The sequence below is a fragment of the Rana temporaria genome, chromosome 4, assembly GCF_905171775.1.
Source record: "Rana temporaria chromosome 4, aRanTem1.1, whole genome shotgun sequence".
Taxonomy (NCBI): Eukaryota; Metazoa; Chordata; class Amphibia; order Anura; family Ranidae; genus Rana; species Rana temporaria.
This window is the reverse complement of record NC_053492.1, coordinates 400,854,060-400,881,107: the sequence shown is the minus strand read 5'-3', so window position 1 is coordinate 400,881,107 and position 27,048 is coordinate 400,854,060. Positions and strand designations below refer to the sequence as shown.

The 27,048-nt window shown below is 44.6% G+C and overlaps 1 protein-coding gene across 2 annotated transcripts in view; it reads left to right on the top strand.

Moving 5' to 3' along the window:
- The window catches only part of DZANK1 (double zinc ribbon and ankyrin repeat domains 1), a 156,369-nt gene that overhangs the window by 29,161 nt on the left and 100,160 nt on the right, over window positions 1–27,048 (top strand). For both annotated transcript variants that reach the window (XM_040351201.1, XM_040351199.1), the window contains exons 5-9: window positions 1,562–1,658; window positions 13,427–13,551; window positions 15,510–15,595; window positions 20,947–21,064; window positions 23,037–23,150. In XM_040351201.1, coding sequence (XP_040207135.1) covers window positions 1,562–1,658; window positions 13,427–13,551; window positions 15,510–15,595; window positions 20,947–21,064; window positions 23,037–23,150 — 540 coding nt within the window. The remainder of the gene's footprint in view (window positions 1–1,561; window positions 1,659–13,426; window positions 13,552–15,509; window positions 15,596–20,946; window positions 21,065–23,036; window positions 23,151–27,048) is intronic.

Here is a 27,048-nt window from a genome sequence, read left to right as displayed (position 1 = left end):
ACGGAAAATCTGATCATGTGTATGCGGCATAAGTGTAGAAACTCATGTAGTTGATGATTAAAACAGACACATCTAAGTATGCAGGCATCCGGGGTAAAGCTGTCCACAAAAACCAGTGGTTCTCCCAGCCTTTTTTGCGACCGCTCAGCTGGGCTGTTCATGAAGCCCGTGACCGGGAAGACTATCGTGCAGTAGAGCGATCTGGAAGCGAGGCTTGAAGTGCTTGTGGAGCGCAGTGTAGAATAGATGGCGGTGTGGAGGATGATCGATGTGGATAGCTTTACCCCAGATCCCTGCATACTTAGATGTGTCTGTTTTAATCATCAACCATGTGAGTTGCTAAATGTTGTACCTTCATTAAATGTAACCATATTGCTACACTTAGAGGCGCCTCTCTTCTCTTTTATGCTAAGTTGTGACATGACGCTACTCTTATATCAAGACATCGCTTGTATATCAAGTCAAACTGTATTAAAAAATGTTGCTTGTCTTGCAAAACGCTCTTGAAACCAAGTTACTCTTAAACCAAGGTTTTACTGTATATGTGCAGTACATTGCAACTGCAGATCCAACAGAGGGCATCTTCCTTGGCTTTAAAAGATTGGAGAAACATCCTGTAACGGTCACCACCGTTTACGATATTCCATTCCATCGCCCCACGACGATGACGCGGCGACGCTGGAAGGTAAATACTTCCACACATGCCTTGAATCATTACGACGCATGCGAGGGAGGGGAGCGGACGGACTGATCCGGTGAGTCTGTACAGACGACCGGATCAGTCCGCTGGACTGGATTCCAGCAGATAGATTTCTTAGCATGCTAAGAAATTTTTATCCGCTGGGAATGCGTCGGCTGGATTTTTATCCGCCGGGAAATGTCCGCTCGGACGTACACACGACCGGATCTATCTGCTGGAACTGATCCGCGGATCAATCCCAGCGGATAGATCCGGTCGTCTGTACGAGGCCTTACTGGTTTCAAAATGAATGAATGCTTTAAAGGTTAGCTCTCAGGTTTTTATACAGTTACAAACATGCTACAGTAGTCACAGGGACAATGAAACTCTCCAATCCACATCCAGACAGACATCCTGGAACCGCATTTAGAGGAGGTAATTACTACAGTTAACAAGTCACATTCCACATCTTATCATCAATAGACTTTTCACACAAAACAGTGTCATTAGCATCACACAATGAAAGGTCTGTAGAAGCAGACCTAATTAGCACAATGGACACAGAATGCAATCGCAGCAAGACACTTAAAACATCCCATAATAGGCAGCCAGGCTGGCTCTCAAGCTTCAATCCACATCACCACAATAGCAGACTTAATTAGCATCTCAACAGTCTAGGTTAAGCATTGAATGAGACACTCTTATTGACCTGTTGGGGGTCAGAATGAAATCACCTGTAAGATGTCCAGATCTCCTGCAATACATGAATTATCATTTCTCAGTCGGCGTAAGTGCTACGTGAATCCGGGCCCACATGTGTATGACTGTTGTTCTTATCCTGTACAATATAATGACCTCTGATCCAAATATCTCTCTGTTTAGAACACTACCAATACTTTGTCTCCTCTGAAGACTAAAAAGAAAGATGGCATGTCACAAAGAACTTCAGCCTGGGATGATACAACACACAGTTATAAAGGTAAAAGATTTGTACATTTGGTTGTTTTCCTGCTGGCTTGAAAATACATTGATCCTAATGTAGGTGTAAGTGTGTGAAGGAACAGCTGTCCATGCTGTCTTCATTCTATAGAGGAGCAACAGAGTCACCCTTGGACAGCAGAATTGTCAATCTGGGTGGGGAATGTGATGGTAGTGTTAGATGCGCTAGCAGATTTAGATTGGATTAGATTGACTATACACATTCAATGTCTCTTCTGCAATAAAATAATCTACCTGCCTACTTAGTCTTCTTTGGAATGTGCATCTTAGTTTACGTTCCAGTGTTCTATCGATTTGTGCCCTCTGTCGAAAAGTGCCCACGCATGTGCAGAACGGAAGGGAACTCCAGCTGATTTTCCGATCAGCCGGAGTGACGTCGCCATAGCGCATGCGCACATCGTAGGAGGCTTTTTTTTTGCGGGAGCTAGCATTTCACGGGCACAACTGAAAGCAATGCAAAGAGCGCAGGGACACCGTAGTTGTCAGATTAAGCCTTGCTGTTGCAGGACGGGTTGAGGGTGTGTTGAAGGGCGGGTTTTGTATGTGTTGCAACCCGTCCTTAGACGAGGCAAAACCCGCCGTCCAACAAACCAAACCCGCCCTGCAACGCACACAAAACCGGACCTTGAGCAGACTGTGAACCCGCGCCGCAACAGTGAGGCACAATATGACAAATTCAGTGTCCCCCCCCCCGCTGTTTGCATAGCATTCAATTGTACCCATCAAATGGTAGCCTCCTACCATGTGCGCATGCGCTATGGTGAAGTCACACCAGCTGATCGGGAAATCAGCTGGATTGCCCTCCCATTCTGCGCATGCGTGGGCACTTTTCGACGGAGGGCACAAATCAACAGAACACCAACACAGATTCTGTGTCCCGAAATGACTGAACTCCTGTACATGCACAGGAGTGATTTTATCCCGCTTTGGCCAATAAGGACAGCAGCATCCCGACACCCAGAAGAAACCAGGTAGAAGATGCTGGCGAGGGAGTGCTTAGTGCTTTCTCTGCATTAAGGTAAAAATCCTTCTTGTTCAACCACCAGGTCCCCCATACTTACCTGAGCCTGATCCCGATCCAGTGCTGTGCACAAGAGCAGTGGCTTTCTCTGCTCTCTCCCTCCTGATTGGCTCAGAGACAGCAGCATGAGCCATTGGCTCCCCCTGCAGTCAATCACAGACAGTGAAGAGGAAGCAGGGGGAGGAGGTTCGTAAGCTGCATTCTGTGAGGCTATGAACAAACAGAGCGGACTCGGGAGCGAACCTGCACCAGTGCCACCATAGCAAGTGGCTTGTTATGGTTGGCACTTGGTGAGGGACCCAAGAAGATGAGGATCTGAGCTGATCTGTGCAAAATGATTGCACAGAGCGGGTAAATATGACATGTTTGTTCTTTTAAAAAATATGGCTTTACAATCACTTTAAGGAACGGTGAGCTGCAATATATATATATATATATAATTTGGAATCGCTTTGATGGCTTCTCCGTTTTCCAGCTTGTGCTGAGAATATGAATTTGAGAATCAGCGGACAATACAGGTCAATCTTCTTCCAGCTTTTTTAGGTTCCTTTGATGATTTTGCATACCAGAATATAGTAAGGAGGTGTTCACATTTTTGTAGACAGAATTGTAACATGTTGTTATGATCTTGAAAAGCACTTGGATGTAAAAGTTTACCAAGCTGATGTGAAGATAGGGAGCAACTAATGCTGGCCATATACGTTTAGAAAATTGGCTGAAAAAGCGTTCAATAGGCTTGATCGATCGACGTTTGAAACATTAGTGGGATTATTTCAATTATCAAAATGAAAAGTTTTATGGCAAAAAAATGAACTGTCATGTCTGACTTTTTTTTTTTTAAACTAAACGATTGATTTTCTAAACATTCGTAGTGGAATTGATCCAAAACAGTTTTTTTTTTTTTTTTTTTTTTTTTCTTTTTTTTTTGCCACTTCAGACTTCACCACAGCGAGAGACTTGCTCATGATTTTATTCATAATTCCGTCTCTACATCTGGTTTAGCATCATTTGTGGTGTATTTCTTTTGCAAGTTTATATAATTTTTGTTTTATTTGTTTATTTATTTTTATCTTTTTTTTTTTTTTTTTTTTTTTCTTCCCTCGCCGTTTAAAACTCACTCTTTTATAGTGAGTACGGAATTTTTTTAAAAAGGTTTTATCTGCGTGACAAAGAAATACCCAACCCCCCATCTCCCCCCTCCCAAGACTAAATTCCCCCTCCCCCCCCCTACCCTCCCCCGCCCTTGACCATCCCACGACTCCACTGTAAGAATTCATTCCCTTAATTGAAAAATGCGTTACTATTCCTCTCTCAGGTTTTCTGCGAACCTCCAGGACTTTTTAAATTCCAACCAGGGTACCCATATATCCTTTTCCCCTACCTTGTGTTTATCGCTCCCGTATTTTAATTTCTCTCTCCTATAAGTGTCCTCCACGGAGTCGATCCACTCCCACATTTGCGGACTTTTCGCGTTTCTCCATTTAAGGGGAATCAATCGTTTCGCCGCGTTCAACAAATGAGGGATCAGTGAACTCTTATACTCCTTCTCTGGAATCTCCCCCCCATGAAAGAGAACTACCCATGGGTTATCTTCCACTTCTTTTTTTGTTATTACCTTTATAAGGGCCAAGATTTTTTTCCAGTAAGCTTTAATTTTCAAGCAGTCCCACCAAAGGTGTGCCATTGTTCCTCTAGACTCACAACCTCTCCAGCATTTCTCTGACTCTCCCCCTCTGAATTTTGCCATTTTGTCTGGGGTGGCGTACCACCTCGTCAAACATTTGAAATTCATCTCGGCAGTTCTTACATCTACTGCCGAGGTGTGAGTCATTTTCAGGATTCTTCCTATGGTCGTTTTCCCCCTTGGGACTCCTAAGTCTGTTTCCCATTTTTGGATGTATTTAAGCGTGTCCAACTCTTCCGTTCTCAGCAAGTAATTATAGATTTTAGATATATTTCCTTTTGAGCTTTCGATGCTACACAATTGTTCCAATAAGGTGTAATCCTCTTGTGACCGCAAAGGGTGTGGTAGGCGCTTGACGAATGACACTAACTGCAAGTATCTCCACTCGTCGAGCGCCCTAATTCCAGTCCTATATTTAATATCGTGAAGTGTCCTAATTTTGCCATCTAGTGTTATATCTTTTAACTGTGTTCTATTTGTGATCCAATTCCCCCCTACTTCTTTTGTCCCTGGGGTGAAATATTCATTTTCTTTTAAATCAATAAAGGGTGAGTTGAATTCTGTTTTTAATTGTTTGTGAAGTCTATCCCAGATCCTCCATGCATTATGAGTAATTGTGTGTGTTGAGATGTGTAAGGATCTGTGTTGTGGTGGGTTCCAAATTAATCTCCCTAACTGTGCCCTCGCTAATGTGCATTCAATATTTATCCATCTTTTATCCTGGGATTCTTTAGCCCATTCTATAACCCGTGAGAGAACCGAAGCATTATAATACAATCTGATGTCGGGTACAGCTAAGCCTCCCTTTTTCTTGGCCCGTTTTAGGATTTGAGCAGACACCCTGTGTTTTTTATTATTCCAAATATAGTTCATTATGAGGGAGTTAATTATTTTAATATATGACGGTGGTAAGTATATTGGGACCATTTGAAACTTGTATAGGATTTTTGGGATAAGCACCATTTTTACTACATTTATCCTCCCGAACCACGAAATTGGTCTATTATATATGTTTTTAATTTCACTTTTTATTTCGTTGAGCAGGGGGACAAAATTTATTCTATATATTTTCTTGATGGTATTTGCCAGTTTTATTCCCAGGTATTTTATTTCTTTTTGCCATTTAAAATTATATTTCTTCCGCAGATATTGTTCTTCTTCTTTAAGAATGTTGATATTTAGGATCTCCGTCTTTTCTATATTCATTTTGAAATTTGACACCTCACCATATTGTTTTAAGGTGGCTATTAACTTCGGGAGGGTGACTCTTGGGCTACTTATATAGAAAAGAATGTCGTCTGCAAAGGCAGATAATTTGTGCTCATCTTCTCCAACCTCCATTCCGTATATTTCTGGATTTTGTCGGACCATTGCCAGCAGGGGTTCCAATGATAAGACAAAAAGAAGAGGGGACAGGGGACAGCCCTGCCTGGTTCCATTTCTCATCTCAAAGGGTGCGGATAAAGATCCATTGATCTTGATCCTAGCACATGGGTGGAAATAAAGCGTTTTGATCCATTTGATCATCCTTGGGCCAATTCCTATACATTCTAGAGTTTGTATCAGGAACCCCCAGTCTACCCTGTCAAACGCTTTCTCAGCGTCTACTGACAGGAATAGACCGGGGGTCCCTCTTTCTTTGATCAACTCCATAAGAAGAAGTGCCCTAACCCCATTGTCCTTTCCCTCTCTCCCAGGTATGAAACCGACCTGGTCTGGGTGAACAATGTCAGTCATCACCCCCTTCATTCGTTCGGCCAGAATTTTTGCATACAGTTTGGTATCTGCATTCAGGAGTGAGATAGGTCGGAACCCTGAGCAATTCGTATTGTCCTTTCCCTCTTTTTTAATGACAGTGATCGTAGCTGTTAATGCCTCTCTGCTCATCTCATAGTCTCGCCCCAACCCATTAAAATATTGACATAGTCTAGGGACTAAGGTAGTACTAAACCTTTGTATGTAGGCCGACGTGAAGCCGTCTGGTCCCGGGCTTTTCCCGTTGGGAGTATTTTTTAAGACCTCACTTATCTCCTGTTCAGTAATACTTTCCTCCATTCTTTCTATCTCATACTCTTCTATCTTCGGTAGATTAGTTTGCCGTAAAACTTCCCTGATCTTATCCTTTTTTTCGTCAGGGTCCCTGATCTTCTGTTGGACATTGTATAGTTTTTCGTAATAGCTTCTAAAAGATTCTGCTATTTTATTCGTTGCGTAGACTAAGTCTCCATCCCCATTCCTGATTTTTTCGATAAAGTTCCTGGTTTTCTTTTTTCTTACCATTCTGGCCAGGTTTTTACTAGGTTTGTTTCCCCAGACATAACTTTCACTCTCTACCCTGTCTATGAAATTCTTGGTTTCTTGCCCGGCAAGGGCTTTATATTCATCCCTTGTTAAAGTTAACTTACGGAGTGTTTCCCTCTTTTGGCCCTGTAATTTATGTTCCTGTTCCAGCCTATATATCTCCTCTTTTAATGTTTTTAGTTTACTCATTCTTGCTTTATTTTTCTTTACCCCTTCCGCAATAAAAATCCCTCTTATATACGCTTTGTGAGCGTCCCACAGGGTTGCTCCTGTGATTCCCTCCTTGTCATTCTCCTGGAAATACCATTCCAATTCTTTCTGTACTCTCTCGACCACATCCTCGTCCCTCAGCAGACTTTCATCCAATCTCCACTCAGGTGGGATACATTTTTGTATGGATGTGCTTATTTTGATGGTTATAGGGGCGTGGTCTGATAGCGTTATGATCTCACATCTTGCTTCGACCACCCTCTCCAAAAGTCTGTGGTCTACGAGGATGTAGTCGATCCTCGGGTACGTCCCATGCACAGGGGAAAAAAACGTGTAGTCTCTCGTCTTGGGGTTGAGAATTCGCCAAACATCCACCATTTGGTTTTGTATCATTTGTTTTTTCAGTAGCTTAAGATGCTCACTGTTATTCCCCTGAACATGGGACGTACTATCGAGGCTCGGGCACATGCAAAGGTTAAAATCCCCCATCAACACCACATGTCCCTCTTCAAAATCTTTTAATTTTCTGAGTATTTTACTAATATATTTAGCCGAATTCACATTGGGTGCATATACGTTTGCCAGAGTGTAGTCCTGCTCCCCTAGTTTTATTTTTAAAAACAAGAACCTCCCCTCCGGATCATTCAATCTGTCCACCAGTGTGTATCTAACTCCTCTAGCAAATCCTATAGCAACCCCCCGAGATCTCGATGATACTGTGTCTCCATAATACCAGACGGGATAATCAGATGAATATATCTTTATATTAGACTCTAAGGTAATGTGGGTCTCTTGTAGGTAGACGATGTCTGCTTTATACTGCGTAAGTTCGGCAAGAATTTTATGTCTCTTAATGTGAGAGTTTAATCCTTTTACATTATATGATAAGAACTTAATATCTGTCATTTATCTCTTTTTTTTTTTTTTTTTTTTTTTTTTTTTTTTGAGTTTGAGAAGAATTCCTGTGGAGTCGTTCAGATGGTCCCCCTCCCATTACCCTCCCTTCCCCCACCCCCCGTTTCCCTCCCCCTCGCCCCAACCCCCCCTCCCTTCCTCCCCCACCCTGGCCCACTCTTGGCCTGGGAGCCGCTGGTAGAAGACTCCTCGCCTTCATCCTTGGCTCCTCTTTCGTGGTGGTATTCGGGGCTCCCCCTTGGCCCCCCCCTCCCCACCCCCTCCCCCCACCTCACCGTCCCGCTTCTTAAAGTTCCTTGCTAGACAGAGCCAATCTAATCGACCCAATCAGGGAGTTCAGGAATTGTTATTTCCATTTTAAGGCAAAATATGTTCAGTTCCTCCGGGTACCTAAGTCGTGCTGTTTTACCCCCCTTTATACCTATGAGGCACGCCGGGAATCCCCATTGGTACTTAATATTTTGTGCCCGCATCAGTTCTAAGAGGGGTTTCAAGCATCTCCTCCTTGCCAGTGTTTCTTTCGCCAGATCGGAGAATATTTGTAAGTCTGTGTCTCTATATCTCAGGGGTGGTTTTCCCCTAAGCCTACTCCATATTTCTGCCTTATCGACGTAATTCCTGAATCTCACGACCACATCCCTTGGGCCGTATTTTTCCATCTGTTGGGGGTTCCCTACTCGATGCACTCTCTCAATCTTAAGGGGCTTAGATTCTACTGATCTCTCTAACAGAGGGTTAAAAATTGTATTCATAATGCTTCTAAGGTCTTCATCCTTTTGTTCTATCAACCCCCTGATTCTAAGGTTCTGTCGCCTGTTGCGATTCTCCTGGTCCTCGATCCTATATGCCGCCAGTCTCTGATTTTCAGTCAAAGCCTTTACTTGCTCTTTCAAGGAGTTTATTTCCTGATCCTGCTCCTCTATTCTCTTTTCCGTCTCTACCACTCTTTCACGGAGTCCTCCAAGGTCTATTCTTACCTTGTTAATTTCTGTCCTTATGATATTTTCCATGACATTTTCCATCCTCAACAGCATTGCGTTCATCTCTGCCTTTGTAGGGGGCTGTGTATCTTGGGGTAGCTCCTCTGCATTATTTTGCCCTTGCTCGCTTTCTAGTGTCGTTTCACCTATAGAGCTCTCCGCACTACCTGCTCCTACACCTTTTTTTGTATCGATCTTCTTCTTTTCTGTTTTTTTTGCGAGTCCTGGGCTTTTAAGGCTCCCTTCTTGAGTCATATATTGCTGTATGGAGTTATTCCCCGTTTTATTCTTCGTTGGTTTTGTAGTGCCACCCCTCGTCGATCTATCCATTTTGTTGGAGGGTCTAATTCTCTTCCCCAGTTTGGAAAAGTTTTTTTTTTTTTTTTTTTTTTTTTTTTTATATTTAGGACCCTTATCGGCCCACAATCTCCTTCACCGGTATATGCTCCTACCTTCCCTTAACTACTACTCAAACCCTGAGCAAATAGATATTTTAATCAGGAGAGGGCTAAAGGAAAGCAGGGGCCCCGAACTGAAGGGAGAGGGCCAGGGGCAGAGCGACAGAAAAGAGGCCGTTTACTGCTTCAAGCAGGATTACTGGGGCTACCGGATTCTCTTCTTATAAGGAGAATACCTACAGTGTCTTTATAAAGTTATCTCCTGTGTTACAGCAACCCAATACGTCCTAATTGTTCCAGACAATGAGGGAGATGCTTTGTGTCAGGAAGGGTCTTGATAATCTTTTCACTGTCCCCCATTCATCAAACCTGGGATTTTCCAGCTTCTCATAATCACATGTGCGTCTTATACCAGTAATGTCTAGGAAAAATAATATATTTATGACCACCCTTCACCAATATGAATTTTCCCTCAGAGCGCTAATTCTTCAAAGCCCAGGCCATCAGAGATGACGGTAATTCCACTATATGAAGAGCATTTAGGCAACTCACAAGAGGAGAGATCAGAAACTATATCACCCTTTAAATTGTCCTCTTATTTAACTCCACAGACCAGCCTGAGGCCGGGTACACACGGACAAACATGTATGGTGAAAGCGGTCCGTCGGACCGTTTCCACCATACATGTCTGCCAGAGGGCTTCTGTACGATGGTTGTACACACCATCGTACAGAAGTCCGCGCGTAAACAATACGCGGGGCGTGTCCGCGGTGTCGCCGCGTCGATGACGCGGTGTCGCCGCGACAATGACGCGGCGACGTGGGCGGCCCGCCTTTAAAATGCTTCCACGCATGCGTCGAAGTCATTCGACGCATGCGAGGGACGGCGGGCGCCTGGACATGTACGGTAGGTCTGTACTGACGACCGTACATGTCCGAGCGGGCTGAATTCCAGCGGACTGTTTTAAAACAAGTCCAGGAATATTTGTCTGCTGGGAAAAGGCCCGGCGGGCAAATGTTTGCTGGAATTCGGCCCGCTCGCGCCCACACACGACCAAACATGTCTGCTGAAACTGGCCTGCGGGCCAGTTTCAGCAGACATGTTTGCTCGTGAGTATGGGGCCTGAGCCAATCGAAGCGGTTCCATACAGTTCTATTCAGTAAGGACAGGGAACCAGACTCTTAAAAAAAAAAAAAAAAAAAAATCATATACAGCAAGCAGCAAGCAGTGTAAAGATATTGCAACAGGTGGAAAACTAAGTTAGTCCAGATATCATACCCCTCAGATATTCCCTCTATTACTTCATCCTATACCGGTATGAGTTATAAGTTCAGTTACATTTTGTCTTCATATTCCCTTCAATTGCAGCTGTCACGGATAACAAACCCAGTAGAGGACTAGCATCTAGTCATTGTCCAATTTTTACATAAGAGGGCACCTTATGGGGTAAGTGTACATACTTCTGGAGGGCAATGTCATAACAAACGGGGGGGGTCACGGGGGGGGGACCCGATCAAACTCGGCTCTACTGAGCGCCTCACCAGACCCTTTGGTTATCCTCCTGGACCGCTGCCCGGCTGCGTGTCTCCGGTGGACTTATGGGCTTCTGAGAACCCCGCACGGCATGCTCAGATTGTCAGTCGGCTTCCTTTCATCCAGCGATGAGTGCGCAGAAGCTTCGGTTTCTCCGGTGCAGCGTGCCCAGCAGGAACTCGTCCGCCGGCGCTCTTCAGGTAAAGACCCCCGAGTATGTCTGGTCCCGGCGGGGATGGGATACCCGCTCGTTCCCCGCAGCGTCCGGCCTCTCACGCTGTAGTCTGCGGGGCCACGAGCGGTGCTGACGGGGCCTCAGAGCGGCGTGTGTCTCCTGCCGCCATGGAGCCGTCCGGTACCTCCCACCTCACTCACGCCACGTCACGTCCTCATCCTTCCGCCAGTGGAATGCTGATCCAAAACAGTTTTAAAAAATCTACAGCTCATGCGCAAGCCCGGGTCAGCGAACAATTTACCATTTATGTTATCGATCGATAATATGTCAATGATTAGGTGACATACAGTATATTGATATAATGATGGCGTTTTCGCATGCACATTTGACAGATCTTTAGAAATCTGACTGTTTTGTTCAAACGGTTTTCTTTAAAAATAACAAACATGTTATACTTATCTCCTCTGTGCAGTTGGTTTTGCACAGAGCACCCCCGATCCTCCTTTTCACAGGTCCCTCTTCAGCGCTCCCTCCTGCCGAGTTCCCCCACAGCAAGCAGCTTGTTATGTGGGCACCCGAGCCGCTGCTCTGTGTGTCCATTCAGATACGTAGCTGCAGTTCTGCCCTGCCCCCTCTTTCTTCCGATTGGCTAACTGACTTTGACAGCAGTGGGAGCCAAGGCCGCCAATGCAGTGTCTTAGCCAATCAGGAGGGAGAGTCATGAAGTGTTGAGGCACTTATGCACATTGCTGGACAGAGATGGGACTCGGGTAAGTATTAGGGGGGCTGCTGCACACAGGTTTTTTTATCATAATGCATAGAAGGCATTAAGATAAAAAAAAACTTCTGCTTTTACAACCCCTTTAAGGCCGCGTACACACGATAGGATTGCCAGAGGAGAACAGTCTGAAGGACCGTTTTCATCAGTCCAAACCGATCGTGTGTAGGCCCCATAGGTAATTTATCCTTCGGTCAAAAAAATGAGAACTTGCTTTAAAATTTAACCGATGGACGCCTAACCGATAGGTCAAAACCGATCGTTAGTATGCAAAAGCATTGGTTAAAAACCCACGCATGCTCAGAATCAAGTCGACGCATGCTTTGAAGCATTGAACTTTTTTTTTTCAGCACGTCGTTGTGTTTTACGTCACCGCGTTCTGACACGATCGTTTTTTTAACCTATGGTGTGTAGGCACATCAGACCATCAGTCAGCTTCATCGGTTAACCGATGACAACGGTCCTTCGGACTGTTCTCATCGACTGGACTGATCGTGTGTATGCGGCCTAAGAGTAGACTTAAAGCGGATGTGTCACTAAAAAAATATATTAAAAGCCAGCAGCTACAAATACTGCAGCTGCTGACTTTTAATATTAGGACACTTACCTGTCCTGGAGTCCAGCGCCGTCCGCAGCAGAGGGCGAGCGATCACTCGTCTCTCTGCTGCTCCCCCCGCCATCCTCAGTGAGGGAACCAGGAAGTGAAGCGCTCCGGCTTCACTACCCGGTTCCCTACGGCGCATGCGCGAGTTGCGCTGCGCCGCTGATTGGCTCCCGCTGTGCTCTGGGAGCCGAGTGTTCCCAGAGCACAACAGGAGGTGACGTCATGCCCGGAGAAAACCTGAAGCTCTGTGGCCGGAAGTGGGTGCAAATACCTGTCTTTAGACAGGTATCTGCACCCCCCTCCCCCTGAAAGGTGTCAAATGTGACACCGGAGAGGGGGAGGGTTCCGATCAGCGTGAGTTGCACTTTAGGGTGGAGCTCCGCTTTAAGAGAGAGATCCAAGGTAAAAAGGCCACACATTTCATCATTTTTATTTTTTCATAGCAAAAGGTGTTAATTATCTTTTTTAAGTTTGTATTTCTATAGTATATTTTCTGGGGACTCAAAGTGAAAAGCGGCCATATTGGAGAACTCAATTTAACCAATTAATTTACCAGCATGACTTTTGAGGGTGGGAGGAAACTGGAGTACCCAGAGGAAACCTGCCCAAGGAGAACACGCAAACTCCACTCAAGAGAGATCTGTTGACGTTTTTTTTAAATCTACAACTTTTTATTTTGTGTCATTTTTTTATCTTATTACAAAACCAGACTTTGCTTTCTATTAATTCTCTTCTCCCATCAATAAGGTCTTTCCAATTAAAAACACAGGCTCTTTGCAGTCGCTAAACTGTTAAACATCCACAATGTACTATAGTTAATCTATGATATCTTTGTATAGGTTGGAAATTACACAAATGGAGCTCAAATTGTCTTTCTAATTTATATAAAGCGTGGCCATTGGCCATGGATGATACGTTAATTTTAACCATTGAAAATTCTCTAAAAAGAAAACCTTATTCACTCATTCTTTTTCTTTACAGAATGTCGATATTTCTTGCTACAAAGTGAAATCTATTTTCACACCTTATTGTTTCATAAGACCCAACATGTTTTAACAAACACAAGCAAGCAGCAGGCCAGCTTATACACAGATGGACCTTGTCAGCTTTCAGAAAGTTTCATTTGTTTTCCTTGGTTGTGTTTTTTAGATCTTGATCTGGATGGGAGAATCAGTCACAGGTCGTTGACTGGTCCAAGATTTCTGAATAGCCGTCTAGGAAAGACCAGCCAAGCAGAAGAGGCATTGTCAGTACTGCAGACCCAGAGGTCACAGGTAGAGTGCAGCAAGTGCCCTGTTGTCTTGTTTATGCAGATTTGTCTCAAACAGATGTATCAATTATATTATTTAATTTAAAAGTTTATAAGTCTGAAGATGCCAACGTTACAATTACCGTATAAGCCGAGGTACCTAAATTTACCACAAAAAAATGGGAAAACATATTGACTCGAGTATAAGCCTAGGGTGAGAATGCAGCAGCCACTGTAAGCGGAAAAGAGGTTCAACAATGCCCATTTGCAGCTTCACTGTGCCCATTTGCACACCTCACTGTGCCCATTGCAACCCCACTGTGCCCATTTGCAGGCCTCACTGTGCCCATTGCAACCTCACTGTGCCCAATCTCACTGTGCCCATTGCAACCTCACTGTGCCCATTGCAGCCTCACTGTGCGCGAGTCAGTGTACCTGAAATTCTTGACAGCTTGCGAGGTCCATTCATTGTGTCTCCTCCTGGTCCCTTCCGTGATAGGTGTTTCCCAGCAGATACAGTTCCGCCTATCACGGACGTTCTCTCATCCTCGGACTCAGTTTCCCAGCAGACACTGTGTTCAGTGTTCCGCCAATCACGGACGTCCTTTCATCCTCGGACAAGAGGACATCTGTGATTGATGGAACACTAAACACAGTGTCTGCTGGGAAACTGAGTCCGAGGATGAGAGAACGTCCGTGATAGGCGGAACTGTGTCTGCTGGGAAACGCCTATCACGGAAGGGACCAGGAGGAGACCACAACTTTTAAACAATGGACGCCGGCAGCCTGTCAATAATTTCAGGTACATTGACTTGAGTATAAGCCGAGGGGGTATTTTCAGACTTAAAAAAAAAGGGCTGAAAAACTCGGCTTATACTCGAGTATATACGGTACATGCCTTCAGTTACTTTGTCCCTTTTTGAAGTATCCTTTATCCTGCGCCCCCCACCCCAAAGCACCTTGTCCCCATGTTGATGAGGACAAGGGCCTCTTCCCGACAACCCTGGCCGTTGGTTGTCGGAGTCTGCGGGTGGGGGGCTTATTGGAATCTGGGAGCACCCTTTAATAAGGGGGCCCCCAGATCCCGGCCCCTCATCATACCCCTACCCATTTACCTGGGGGAAAAAAGTGTAAAAAAAAAAACACACCACACAGGGTTTTTAAAGTAATTTATTAGGCAGCTCCGGGTGTCTTCTTCCAACTTCGGGGGTCTTTTTTCCGACTTCTCCGCTCTCTGGTTCTTTCTGCCGAGCTCCTCTGCTATCTTCTTCCAGCTATTTTACTAGCGGTGGCCCGGTCTTCTCCCCTCTTCTCTTCTTCCGACTTCGGGGGTCTTCTTCCGACTTCTCCGCTCTCTTTTTACATTTTCGCGGGGTTCCCCCTCAAGATTCTCCGCACACGAGTCGCCCCGCAAGTCGGATCATCTTGATCCGACTTCTGGTGCAACCTCTATTCAAATCAATGGGCTCCCATAGGGAACCATTGATTTTGAATAGAGAAAGAAAAACGCGGGTGAAAGCTAGCGCGGCAAAACGTGCATTGAATTCAATGCAAAATGCGGAAAAAATTGCGGAAAAAAAGGGCGTTTTTTTCCTGCCGTCTGTACTAGCTTTACAGCCATGAAAATGACCACTTGGCAAAATAAATTTATTATCAACCCTGCCTAAACACCAGGGTGCTACATACAGTATATATCGCAACCTTTGAAATAAATCCATAAACAAAAAGGGAATTCTTTAACATTTATAGTGCATACAGCAATGATGTACTGTAACCTATAGCACCTACTGTATATGCCGCAAGTTTATATGCTAACAAATAATGATCTTCAAATTAATATTATGAGTAACAGCATGTCATAGGTCTGGGATTTAATGCTATATGTGTTCTCCAAAGAAATTCTGTTTCTCTGAACAGCTTTACGTGTATGAGAAAAACCGACTGTTACAATAATGACTACTTCCCGACTTTTCTGCTATGTAGGTGAATGATGCAGCTGAATCAATAGTAAAGAAGAGTCTAACAAGTACACAGAGCATGAGGATCCAGAGGGAGACAGATTTCCTCAAGTAAGTCCGCTGTGACACCCCCATGTTTGTGTAGCCCATAGTGAGTAATCGGCTTACCAATAAAAGATATGGAAGCAACTCATTTTGTCTGTTCTTTAGTTACCGGCCCGATAGCATTACATTTTTCTGACAGTTGATATTTTTTTACTGCATTACTATAAGGGAATGCATATCCCACAATAATAGTTTACCTATATGTGCATTTACCCCTAATGCCCCATACACACGATCGGGATTCCCGGCGGTAAAAAGTCCACTGGGAATCCCGGGGGGGAAAACCGAGAACCTGTTCGGTCACTTTTCCTGTGTACTCGCCAGAGGTTTGGCCGGGAATCCCGGCTGTGTGTATGCTCCACCTCAGGGTTTCCCATTGGGAAACTGCCGGGAAAAAGACCGCCGGGAATCGCGGCAGGAAAAAAGAGAACATTTTTCCTGCCGCGATTCTCATCGGTTTTCCTGTCGGGAAAACTGCCATAGAGCATACACACGGCCAGTTTTCCCGGCCAAAGGCTGTCATGGCAGTTTTCCCGGCGGAAAACTGGTCGTGTGTACGAGGCATAAGATTCAAGTACTGTGGTCTCCAAACTGCGGCCTGGGGGCCAGATGTGGCCCTTTGCTTGCCTGAACCCGGCCCTTGAATCACTATTCCTCCCAATGATACAAGAAACAATTCTGTCAATTGACATCAACATTGGGGCACCATTTCTCCCACTGACATTAACAATGGGGCACATTTCCTCCCAATGATACCAACCATAGGGCACTATTCCTCCCTCTGATACCAAATGGGGCGATGTTTGCTCTGACTGATGGCAGAAAAATTTCCACTCCTGCTGGCCACAGTCCGGCCCCCCTAAAGTCTGAAGGACAATAAACGGGCCCTTTGTTTAGAAAGTTTGGAGACCCCTGGTGTATACAGAACTCTAATTCATTTTAGTGGCATCCAATTGTGTCAGTATTTATATCTTCTTGTAATTGCAATCGCATAGATATAGTTATATCCTGGCACAAGGGGCATTCCAAGAATATACACTGAGCTGCAGAGCAGTTTTATTTTCCTTTTTTGCACACCACATTTTTTTTATTTTTTTTGTATATTTTATCAACTGTTATTTACATTTATTAAATTTTCTTGAATGTATTCTTTTTTTTTTTATTTATTTTTTTATACAAATATTTTAATAAGGCTCCTTTCAAACTGGTGCGTTTTTACCTTGTAAGGAAAATGTTTCCCTTTAAATCCTATTGGACTGTTCACGCCACTGCGCTGTGGGTGCGGTGCGTTTTGAAAAGTCCTGCATGCTGCATCTTTGGTGCAGTTTTGAAAACCGCAGCTTCCCATTGAAATGAATGAAAATCAAGCACCGCCATTTGCGTTTTTGGGGGCGTTTTTGAGTCACATATATTGCACAGGTGCAGGCAACCCAAAAACGCACAGGAAACGCATCAGAAAAGGTAAAGTTTTGCTATATGTATCTATAAATTAAATGTTGCTTATTGCGTTTCATGAAGAAGTTATGGGTTACTAAAATTTCATCACCATGGGTTCCAAATGGGCAGTTTTCCACAGTTTGTGCATTTCCAGACCTTTAAAATCATTTTGAAAATATGGATTTGGCACATCAGAGCGTATCTTTAGTAATATTTAATATCGATTTTCTGTAAAGGTGCAGGAAATGTCCCATTGCCCATGCTGTAAGTAGGGTGAATATGCAGATGAACCCTATTGGTGAATACATTTTAGGAGGAATGTGCTTTAAATGTCTTGATGGTTTTGATCAGTGATATAGAGTACATGGCTGTGGGAATGTGTTCAGATGTCTAATGAATTTCATGCCTGCTACATGTTTGCTGTAAGCTTATATGTATGCCTGAACAAAATCATTAATATAACAAGCCTATGGTCCCTTCTTGCTGAGCCCTGGCATCCCTTTAGGTGGGTCTATATGCCCAGTGGGGTGCAGAATGGACCTACCACTCTGCTTGGGTGTCACAGTGGTCATATAGAACATGATCACGATCTAAGACAGCTCAGGTCAGCATGAGCATGCTCTTGGCACAGAAATCTTGCCCATCCATGCGCATATGTGCAGCCTGTGGGCAATAAAACACACCCTCTTTGATGCAACTAATATTTGGAGAGCTGAGGTATTGGCAAATATTTTTTCATTTGAGTTCCTGAGTCTGTATATGTGTTGTGCCCATTTGACTCCCCCTCTTTCTACCAGATCTTTAGGTATTTTATGTTATGGAGAATGCAACAGGAGGTGCTGGAACACACAGAGGTGGACAAGAACATCCAAAACTCTGGGGCATAGTCTGGAATTATAGCAGAGAGATCTCTCCCTAATGCCCCGTACACAGAGGGGAAAGCCGAGAACCTGCACGGCATGTATTTTCCCCCTAAACACGGCTGGTTTTCCTTGCAGGAAAACTGCCATGAGAGCTTTGGCCGGGAATGCCGGCCATGTGTATGCTCCACTGCAGGGAATAAGAAAACATGCTCTCATTTTTCCCATGCCATGGAGCATACACATGGCCAAAAGCTGTCATGGCAGTTTTCCCGACAGGAAAATTGGTCGGGCCAGATCCACAAAGATCTGTCTATCTTAAGGCAGGCGTAGCGTATCTCAGATACACTACGCCGCCGTAACTTAGAGCGTAGTTTCCGTATCCAGAAAGAATTTGCGCTGTAAGTTGCGGCGGCGTAGTGTAAATGTGTCGGCGTAAGGGCGCGAAATTCAAATGACTAAGATGTGGGTGTGTTTTATGTTAATTCATCTTGACCCCACGTAAATGACGTTTTTTTTTTTTAACGGCGCATGCGCCGTCCGTGTGGGTGTCCCAGTGCGCATGCTCAAAATCACGTCGCAAATAGTCAACGCTTTCGACGTGAACGTAATTTACGCAAAGCCCTATTCACGAACGTTTTACGCAAACGACGTAAACTACGGAAAATTTGACGCTGTCCCGACGTCCATACTTATCATTGCGTACGCCTCATGAGGCAGAGGTAACGTTACGCCGAAAAAAATCTTACGTAAAAAAATGCGCCGGGCAGACGTACATTATGAGAATCGGCGTATCTAGCTAATTTGCATACTCTACGCGGAAATCAACGGAAGCGCCACCTAGCGGCCAGCGTAAATATGCACCTAAGATCAGACGGCGTACTAAGACGTACGTCAGTCGGATCTAGCCAACATTCAGGCGTATCTTGTTTTGTGGATACAAAACAAAGATACGCCGGCGCATCCTAGAAGTTACGCGACGTAACTTCTTTGTGGATCTGGCCCGTCGTGTGTACGAGGCATCAAACTATAAAATCTTTGGGTGGATCTGTGGATGAACCCTTTAATCGGCTCTTACGAGTGCAAATTGTGCCCCTTGATACTGACATGTATTGCTACTATCGGGGGTGTTCTTCAGATTGAGAAAGGCCTGGGGCACCCCTGGATTCTGAAAACAGAAGCATGGAGAACAGAAGATGTTGACACACTTACTTAAAAGGGTATAAACAAAAGTACAAGACCTGTGTGTGTATTTACAGCTATCAGTGTTCAAACCTTCAAACCTTCAAATCTTATGCCGCGTACACACGATCCTTTTTTGGGTTGTAAAAAACGTATTTTTAAAAAATGTAATTTAAAATGTGTGGGCTTCAGAGCATTTTTCATGTTCTGAAAAAAATATTCGAACATGCTCTATTTTTTAACGACGTTTTAAACAATGTCGTTTTTCGGGTTGTAAAAAAATTATCGTGTGTGCGCTTTAACGACGTGAAAAACCTGCGCATGCTCAGAAGCAAGTTATGAGACGGGAGCGATCGTTCTGGTAAAACTACCGTATGTAATGGAGTAAGCACATTCATCACGCTGTAACAGACAGAAAAGCGCGAATCGTCTTTTACAAACACAAAATTAGCAAAAGCAGCCTCAAGGGTGGCGTCATCCGAATGGAAATTTCCCTTTATAGTGCCGTTGTACGTGTTGTACGTCACCGTGCTTTGCTAGAGGATTTTTTTTTCACGATCGTGTGTGGGCACCATCGTTTTAATGATGGAGTTGGAAAAAACGTCGTTTTTTCGAGAGGCTGAAAAACGTCGTTTTTTACAAGCCGAAAAATTATCGTGTGTACACGGCATAACATTCTGCCCATTTTATACACTATATTTTCAAAAGTATTGGGACACCTGCCTTTACACACACACAGGGCCAGATCCACATACAAATAGATCGGCGCAGCGTATCAGAGATACACTACGCCGCCGTACCTTACCTGGCGTATTTTCGAATCCTCAGCGAGTTTGCGCCGTAAGTCACGGCGGCGTAGTGTATTTCTGGCGGCGGATTTAAAATTTGGCGGGTTGGGGGCGGGTTTCATTTAAATGAAGCGCGTCCCCGCGCCGAATGAACTGCGCATGCGTAGTTCCGAAATTTCCCGCCGTGCATTGCGCTAAATGACGTCGCTAGGACGTAATTTTTTTAACTTAGACGTGAGTTACGTCCATCCCGATTTATGGACGACTTACGTAAAAAAAAAATTTCAAATTTCGACGCGGGAACGACGGCCATACCTAACATGGCAAGTCTATCTATACGCCGCAAAATACCAGCTTTAACTATACACCGGAAAAAGCCGACTACAGACGACGTTAGAAAATGCGACGGCCGCGCATACGTTCGTGGATCGTCGTAAATCGCTAATTTGCATACCCGACGTGGAAAACGACGCAAACTCTTCTAGGAAAGCTTTCCACAAGGTTTAGGAGTGTGTCTATGGGAATGTTTGACCATTCTTCCAGAAGCACATGTGTGAGGTCAGGCACTGATGTTGGACAAGAAGTCCTGGCTCACAGTCTCCGCTCTAATTCATGGAGAAGAATGGTCAAACATTCCCATAGACACACTCCTAAACATTGTGGACAGCCTTCCCAGAAGAGTTGAAGCTGTTATAGCTGCAAAGGGTGAGCCAACTCAATTTTGAACCCTACCACCAAGACTGAGATTCCATTAAAGTTCATGTGGGAGTAAAAGCAGGCGTCCCAATACTTTTGGCAATATAGTGTATGTAAGGATAGTATGAGAAATTATGACAGCTCACAGGTTAATTATTAACAGGTCTAACGTCACCCTTTCCTGCAAATAATCTGAATGTATAGAAGTTGCTTTCGTTATCATTTTTTTTTTTGATTTATCGCATATTACATTTTTTTACGACTTTATGACAAAATGTTGCAGCGCCTTTATGATTTACACTAGTGGTTTGTATATTTACCTTGTTAGCTGCCTGCACCTTTTAAGCGTTAACTTGCTCTTATATTATATTATGATTTTGCTTTTAAATGACAGGTGTGCCCACTGCTTAGCCCCTCGACCATCTGATCCATTTGCACGCTTCTGTCAGGAATGTGGCTCCCCGGTTCCACCAGTGCCTGGACGTCGCTTGCCACCACCAGAGGGCGCTCAGGTTGGAATTTTTGTAGTTATGTACTTTTATCATTGAGAGAAATAACGCCCATAGGGCACTAGTGTTCTGCTAATTTATTCATTGCATTTTAAAATGCATAATGTGATGTGCTTATTGGCATTAGTTGAAAGACCAATTGAAACATCTATTTAAGTCCGCTAAAAACATTCTAAGTGCATAAAAGAAAGGCGTTAAATGTCTCAGGCCTCGTACACACGACAGAGTTTCTCGGCAGAATTCACCGAGAAACTCGGTCAAAACCCGGATTCTGCCGAGAAACTCTGTCGTCTGTACAGTTTTGGCTCGATGGAGCTGCCGAGGAACTCGACGAGAAAATAGAGAACATGTTCTCTATTTTCTCGTTGTCCTCGTTGTTCTATGGGAGAAGGCGGCCCGCCGAGCTCCTCGGCGGCTTCATCCCAAAACTTGACGAGGAACTCGACGTGCCAAGCACGTCGAGTTCCTCTGTCGTGTGTACGGGGCCTTACAGTTTTCTTTCTCTCTAAAGCAGCCATAGTCCTAGTAGAAAAGCCTGTCCTCACTAGCATGCTGTAGACTAGGACCCTTTCTCTCTGTGTCAAAGCAGTGGTCTCTGTGTAGAGGTCCTGCGAGCTCTGCTGTTAGTGTGGATGGGAGAATTGATTGATTTTTGATTTTTTTTCCCCCTGTATGTCTAGCATTATCTTAAACCCAAGTAAATTTATACAGTACAATAAAAAAAACACATAGTTTTGTGTTTCGTGGCCGACAATTGTGTGCTGTTTTTATGCAAGACAAAAATCTGACGCTTTGGGGCAGATCCACAAAAGCATTACGCCGGCGTATCTATTGATACGCAGGCGTAATTTTAAATTTCCCGCGTCGTATCTTTCTTTTGTATCTACAAAACAAGATACAACGGCATCTCGGGTCGATTCGACAGGCGTACGTCTTAGTACGCCGTCGGATCTTAGGTGCATTTTTTCCGCCGGCCGCTAGGTGGCGTTTCCGTTGAATTCCGCGTCGAGTATGCAAATTAGCTAGTTACGGCGATCCACAAAACGTACGTCCGGCCGGCGCATTTTTTTACGTCGTTTGCGTTCGGCTTTTTTCGGCGCATAGTTAAAGCTGCTATATGGTAGCGTACTCAATGTTAAGTATGCCCGTCGTTCCCGCCTCGCATTTCGAATTTTTAACGTCGTTTGCGTAAGTCGTTCGCGAATAGGGATTTGCGTAGAATGACGTCCCTCGTCGTAAGCATTGGCTTGTTCCGGTTTAATTTCGAGCATGCGCACTGGGATACCCCCACGGACGGCGCATGCGCAGTTAAAAAAAAAAAGGCGTTTACGTCGGGTCACAACGTATTTACATAAAACACGCTGCCGTAACTTACGACGCAAATTCTTTGAGGATTTGAAAAAAAAAAAAGTTACGGCGGCGTAGTGTATCTTAGATACGCTGCGCCCGACGGATTCTTACGCAAAGGTAAGTGGATCTGCCCCTATACGACTGCATCTTGGATCGATCCGACAGGCGTACGTCTTAGTACGCCGTCGGATCTTAGGTGCATTTTTTCCGCTGGCCGCTAGGTGGCGTTTCCGTCGAATTCCGCATTGAGTATGGAAATTAGCTAGTTACGGCAATCCACGAACGTCCGTCCGGCCGGCGCATTTATTTACGTCGTTTGCGTTCGGCTTTTTCCGGCGTATAGTTAAAGCTGCTATATGGTGGCGTACTCAATGTTAAGTATGGCCGTCGTTCCCGCCTCGCATTTTGAATTGTCTGCGGAAAATCCGATCGTGTGTGCGAGGCTTAATTAAGACCAACTCTCTTTTGGTGTACAAAGAGAGACTCTAGCGTGCGTCAAATTCAAGTTCTAGACAGGTCCATGAATTTGGCGCCACTTTTAGAGACACTTTTGTAAAATCTGTCTTTACGAATTCCAGGGACTGTTAATTATATATTTTTTTGGGGGGTCTCTGTCATTCCACAGATGGGGTTGTGTGTAGAGTGCAGAACGATGGTCCCTATGAACACCCCCGCCTGTATTGTGTGTGAAGCTCCTTTGTTTGCACAGATGCAGCCGCAAGCTAGTATCCATCTGAAGGTCAGTGAACCTCAAATGCCATGTGTGTTTCTCTCATACAGTTGATGTAAATATGAATTTTTGTTGTATGTTCAAAGCAACCACTTAGACTATGTCGCTTAAATATGGTTCTGATTGGTTGCTATTGGGAACTCCAGTTACCCTTTACACTGATATTGTTTTTCTTTAGTGTGTGTATGTTGGCTTATCAATATATTTATTCAAATATCAGTGTGAATCATTTCTAGTTTATAGCCAATATTTCCTCTTATATATTGTATACTACATATGCAGGCCTGCACCATATATGTGCGCAGCCTATTTTATTAGGGTGTGCAGTGTGCACCCCAAAGCTCAATAGCATACACCTTTCTCTACAGCCTCAGCTTCACTGGACAGTGAATGAATGGGAAGTGCTCTGTGCTGAGCGTCTTCATGTTCATTCACAAACTATTTACTATGCTTCAGTTATCAACGAACACAGTGTATGTGTTCATTTGTAAAGGGAAGGCGCTGGTAAAGTATTTACTAGTTGCTTCCCCTAGTCTCAAACCACTCTCCAGCTGAGAGTGTCTTCTTTCTCCTGCTCTGTCAATCCAGCGGCCGACTCTGGGTGTCACCCGGCTGTGTAGTGGTACGGTCCACACCCAGCCTGGGCACCCCCACAACCTGTCACAGTGCTGCACTGCCGCTGCACTTCCTGAGCCCGTCCCGCTGTCACCACTTCACTCGCAGGGGGGGGGGGTCTTCCGGCCTGACAACCCCCAGTGTGTGGCACCCGGCGTGGACCGCCCCCCAGTTGGTACCCCACTGTCTCCAGGAGAGGAGGGAAGCCAGCAAAACTGCAGGGCAGGGGGGCCAGCATGGGGAGAGCCCAGGCAGTAGGGGGAATCAACACTGAACGTAGTGATTAGGGTGTGCCCAGGCGCACCTGGCACACCCCCTGCACACACCTATGCAGGGCTGTATTTAGTACAAGGCACTCATTGGCCAGTGCCTAGGGAAGGAGGACTGTAAGGGCAGCACCAAACAGTGCTTTTTTCTCTTCTGAAACAGGACTGTAGGGGGAAGTTTTAATTGTGCAAATAAAATAGACTTCATATTAATTCCATAAGCACATTAAATAACATAGGCCCGGATTCACAAAGGACTTACGCCGACGTATCTCGAGATACGCCGCGTAAGTGTAACAATGCGCCGTCGTATCTGTGCGCTGTGCCCACAATCTGAGATACGCCTAAAAATAGGCTTCCTACGACCGACGTAACTTGCCTACGCCGTTGTATCGTGGGCGCATATTTATGCTGGGCGCATTTGCCGCTCCCATTGATTTTCTATGCACATATGCAAATGAGTTAGATACGCCGGGACCCGAACGTACTTGCGCCCTGGCGCATAATATACGCGGTTTGCGTAAGTCGTACGTCCGGCATAAAGTTATTCCCCATATATGAGGCGCAAGTCATGCTAAGGTATGCACCAGGGAACACAGCCGTCGTATTTTACGTCGTTTACGTAGTACGTGAATAGGGCTGGGCGTAGGTTACGTTCACGTCGTAGGCAGTGATCCGTCGTCTCTTAGGGAGTAGTTCCTACGTGATTCTGAGCATGCGCACAGGGATGCGGCCACGGGACAGCGCATGCGCCGTTCATTTTAAGTACTTCTATGGCGCTTGCCCCATCATTTGCATGGGGTCACGCCTCATTAGCATGGCTCACGCCCACTTCCACCTACCCTGGCTTACGCCGAGGAAACCCAGCGTATCTTTAAGAGCGAGTGGGAGCAAGTGCTTTGTGAATCCAGTGCTTGCCTCTGTGCGCTGCGTTGGCGTAGCGTATATTAGATACGCTACGCCCGCATAAATATGCGCCGATGTATTTGAATCCGGGCCTCAGTGTGTGTGTGTGTGTGTGTGTGTATATATATATATATATATATATATATATATATATATATATTAGTGCTGTCAGTTAAACGCGTTATTAACGGCGTTAACACAAACCCATTTTAACGCCGTAAATTTTTTTATCGCACGATTAACAAGGTTCACCCTTTAAAACATTTTTTTTTTTTGTCAGCACGTACCTCTTAACCCTTTCACGCCGACGGGACGCATATATGCGTCTTCGGCGTTCGGGGATTATACCATCATCCCGGTACCGTTGTTTAGAGCGGGCGATCGGCTATCCAAACATAACAACCGATGCGGCTAAAAGCCGCTCGGTTGTTATGCCGGAGGAGCGGGAGGGGACATCCCCCCCCTCCCGCCGCCTTTCGCCGCTCTGACCGGGCCTCCCGTCCCACCGGGAGACCCGATCCTCCATCCGCCGCGTTCTGTGTTCAGGCGGAGACTGACACTAAGCCGTAAACGGCTTTGATTCAGTCTCCGCATTGAAACCACGGAAGCCGCGTCATGACGTCACTTCTGGGTTTCTCGGCTGCCAATGGCGCCGGATTTAAAAAAGTACACAGTATTCAGAATCGCCGTTTTCGGCGATCTCAATACTTTGAAGTGCAAAGGAGGGCTCGGAGGTCTTTTAGACCCCGATCCCTCCATAAAGAGTACCTGTCACCACCTATTGCTGTCACAAGGGATGTTTACATTCCTTGTGACAGCAATAAAAGTGATCAAAATGTAAAAAAATAAAACAACACAATTTAATATTATAAAAAAAAAAAAAAAAAAATAAGAAAACAAAAAAAAAAATGTTTTAAAGGGTGAACCTCCTTAATCGCGCGATTAATCGTGAGTTAACTATGACATTAATGCGATTAATCGCGATTAGAAATTTTAATCGCTTGACAGCACTAATATATATATATATATATATATATATATATATATATATATATATATATATATATATATACATACATATATATTTATGTGTGTGTATAAAAAATTTAGTCATGTACTGTACATGACACAAAGTTGGAGCAGTCTGTTATCTGAATACTGTATATGAGCGGGGGAATCATACAGACTACACAGTTATACAAGTTGGAGTTGTAGTGCTGAGGTAGGGTGATGTGATGTTTTCCAGATGCTATATAAAGCATCCTGCTGGGTCTAAAACAGATATGTAATGAAATGGAAAGATTAAAAATGTCATTAGCATGTTGATGGTGGGGAATTAAAAATATAAGCAGATCAAATTTAAGCTTTAAACATTTTAGAGAATGATCTATTTATGTGTACAACCCTCTGTTTCCATTATAATTTTGTAGCAGATAAAAGGTGTACAAAGGGAATGAATCAAGTGAACTGCAAACTGTTGCTTGTTAAACCTGGAGTCACATTGCTAAGAATTAAAAAATGTTTGCTGCAATTACATTTTAAGAGGCACTTGTGTTAGTATTGTATAGTATTGTATTCAGTATTGTATTTTATTTTTTTCTTCCTTTATAAGAATAAATAATTTGAATGAAATGTGACTATTATAAGCTTCCTGGTAATGACAAAGTTTATACAAACCATTGTAATTGTCCCTTAAAGCGGAGGTTCACCCATGGAGAACACATTTTCCCCATAGCTGGATGCTCGTTTTGTCTACTCTAGGGGAATCGGCTATTTGTTTTAAAATATGATCCGTACTTACCCGTTTACGAGATGCATCCTCTCCGCCGCTTCCGGGTATGGGCTGCGGGAGCGGGCGTTCCTTCTTGATTGACAGTCTTCCGAGAGGCTTCCGACGGTCGCATCCATCGCGTCACGATTTTCCGAAAGAAGCCGAACGTCGGTGCGCAGGCGCAGTATAGAGCCGCACCGACGTTCGGCTTCTTTCGGCTACTAGTGACGCGATGGATGCGACCGTCGGAAGCCTCTCGGAAGACTGTCAATCAAGAAGGAACGCCCGCTCCCGAAGACCCATACCCGGAAGCGACGGAGAAGATGCATCTCGAAAACGGGTAAGTACG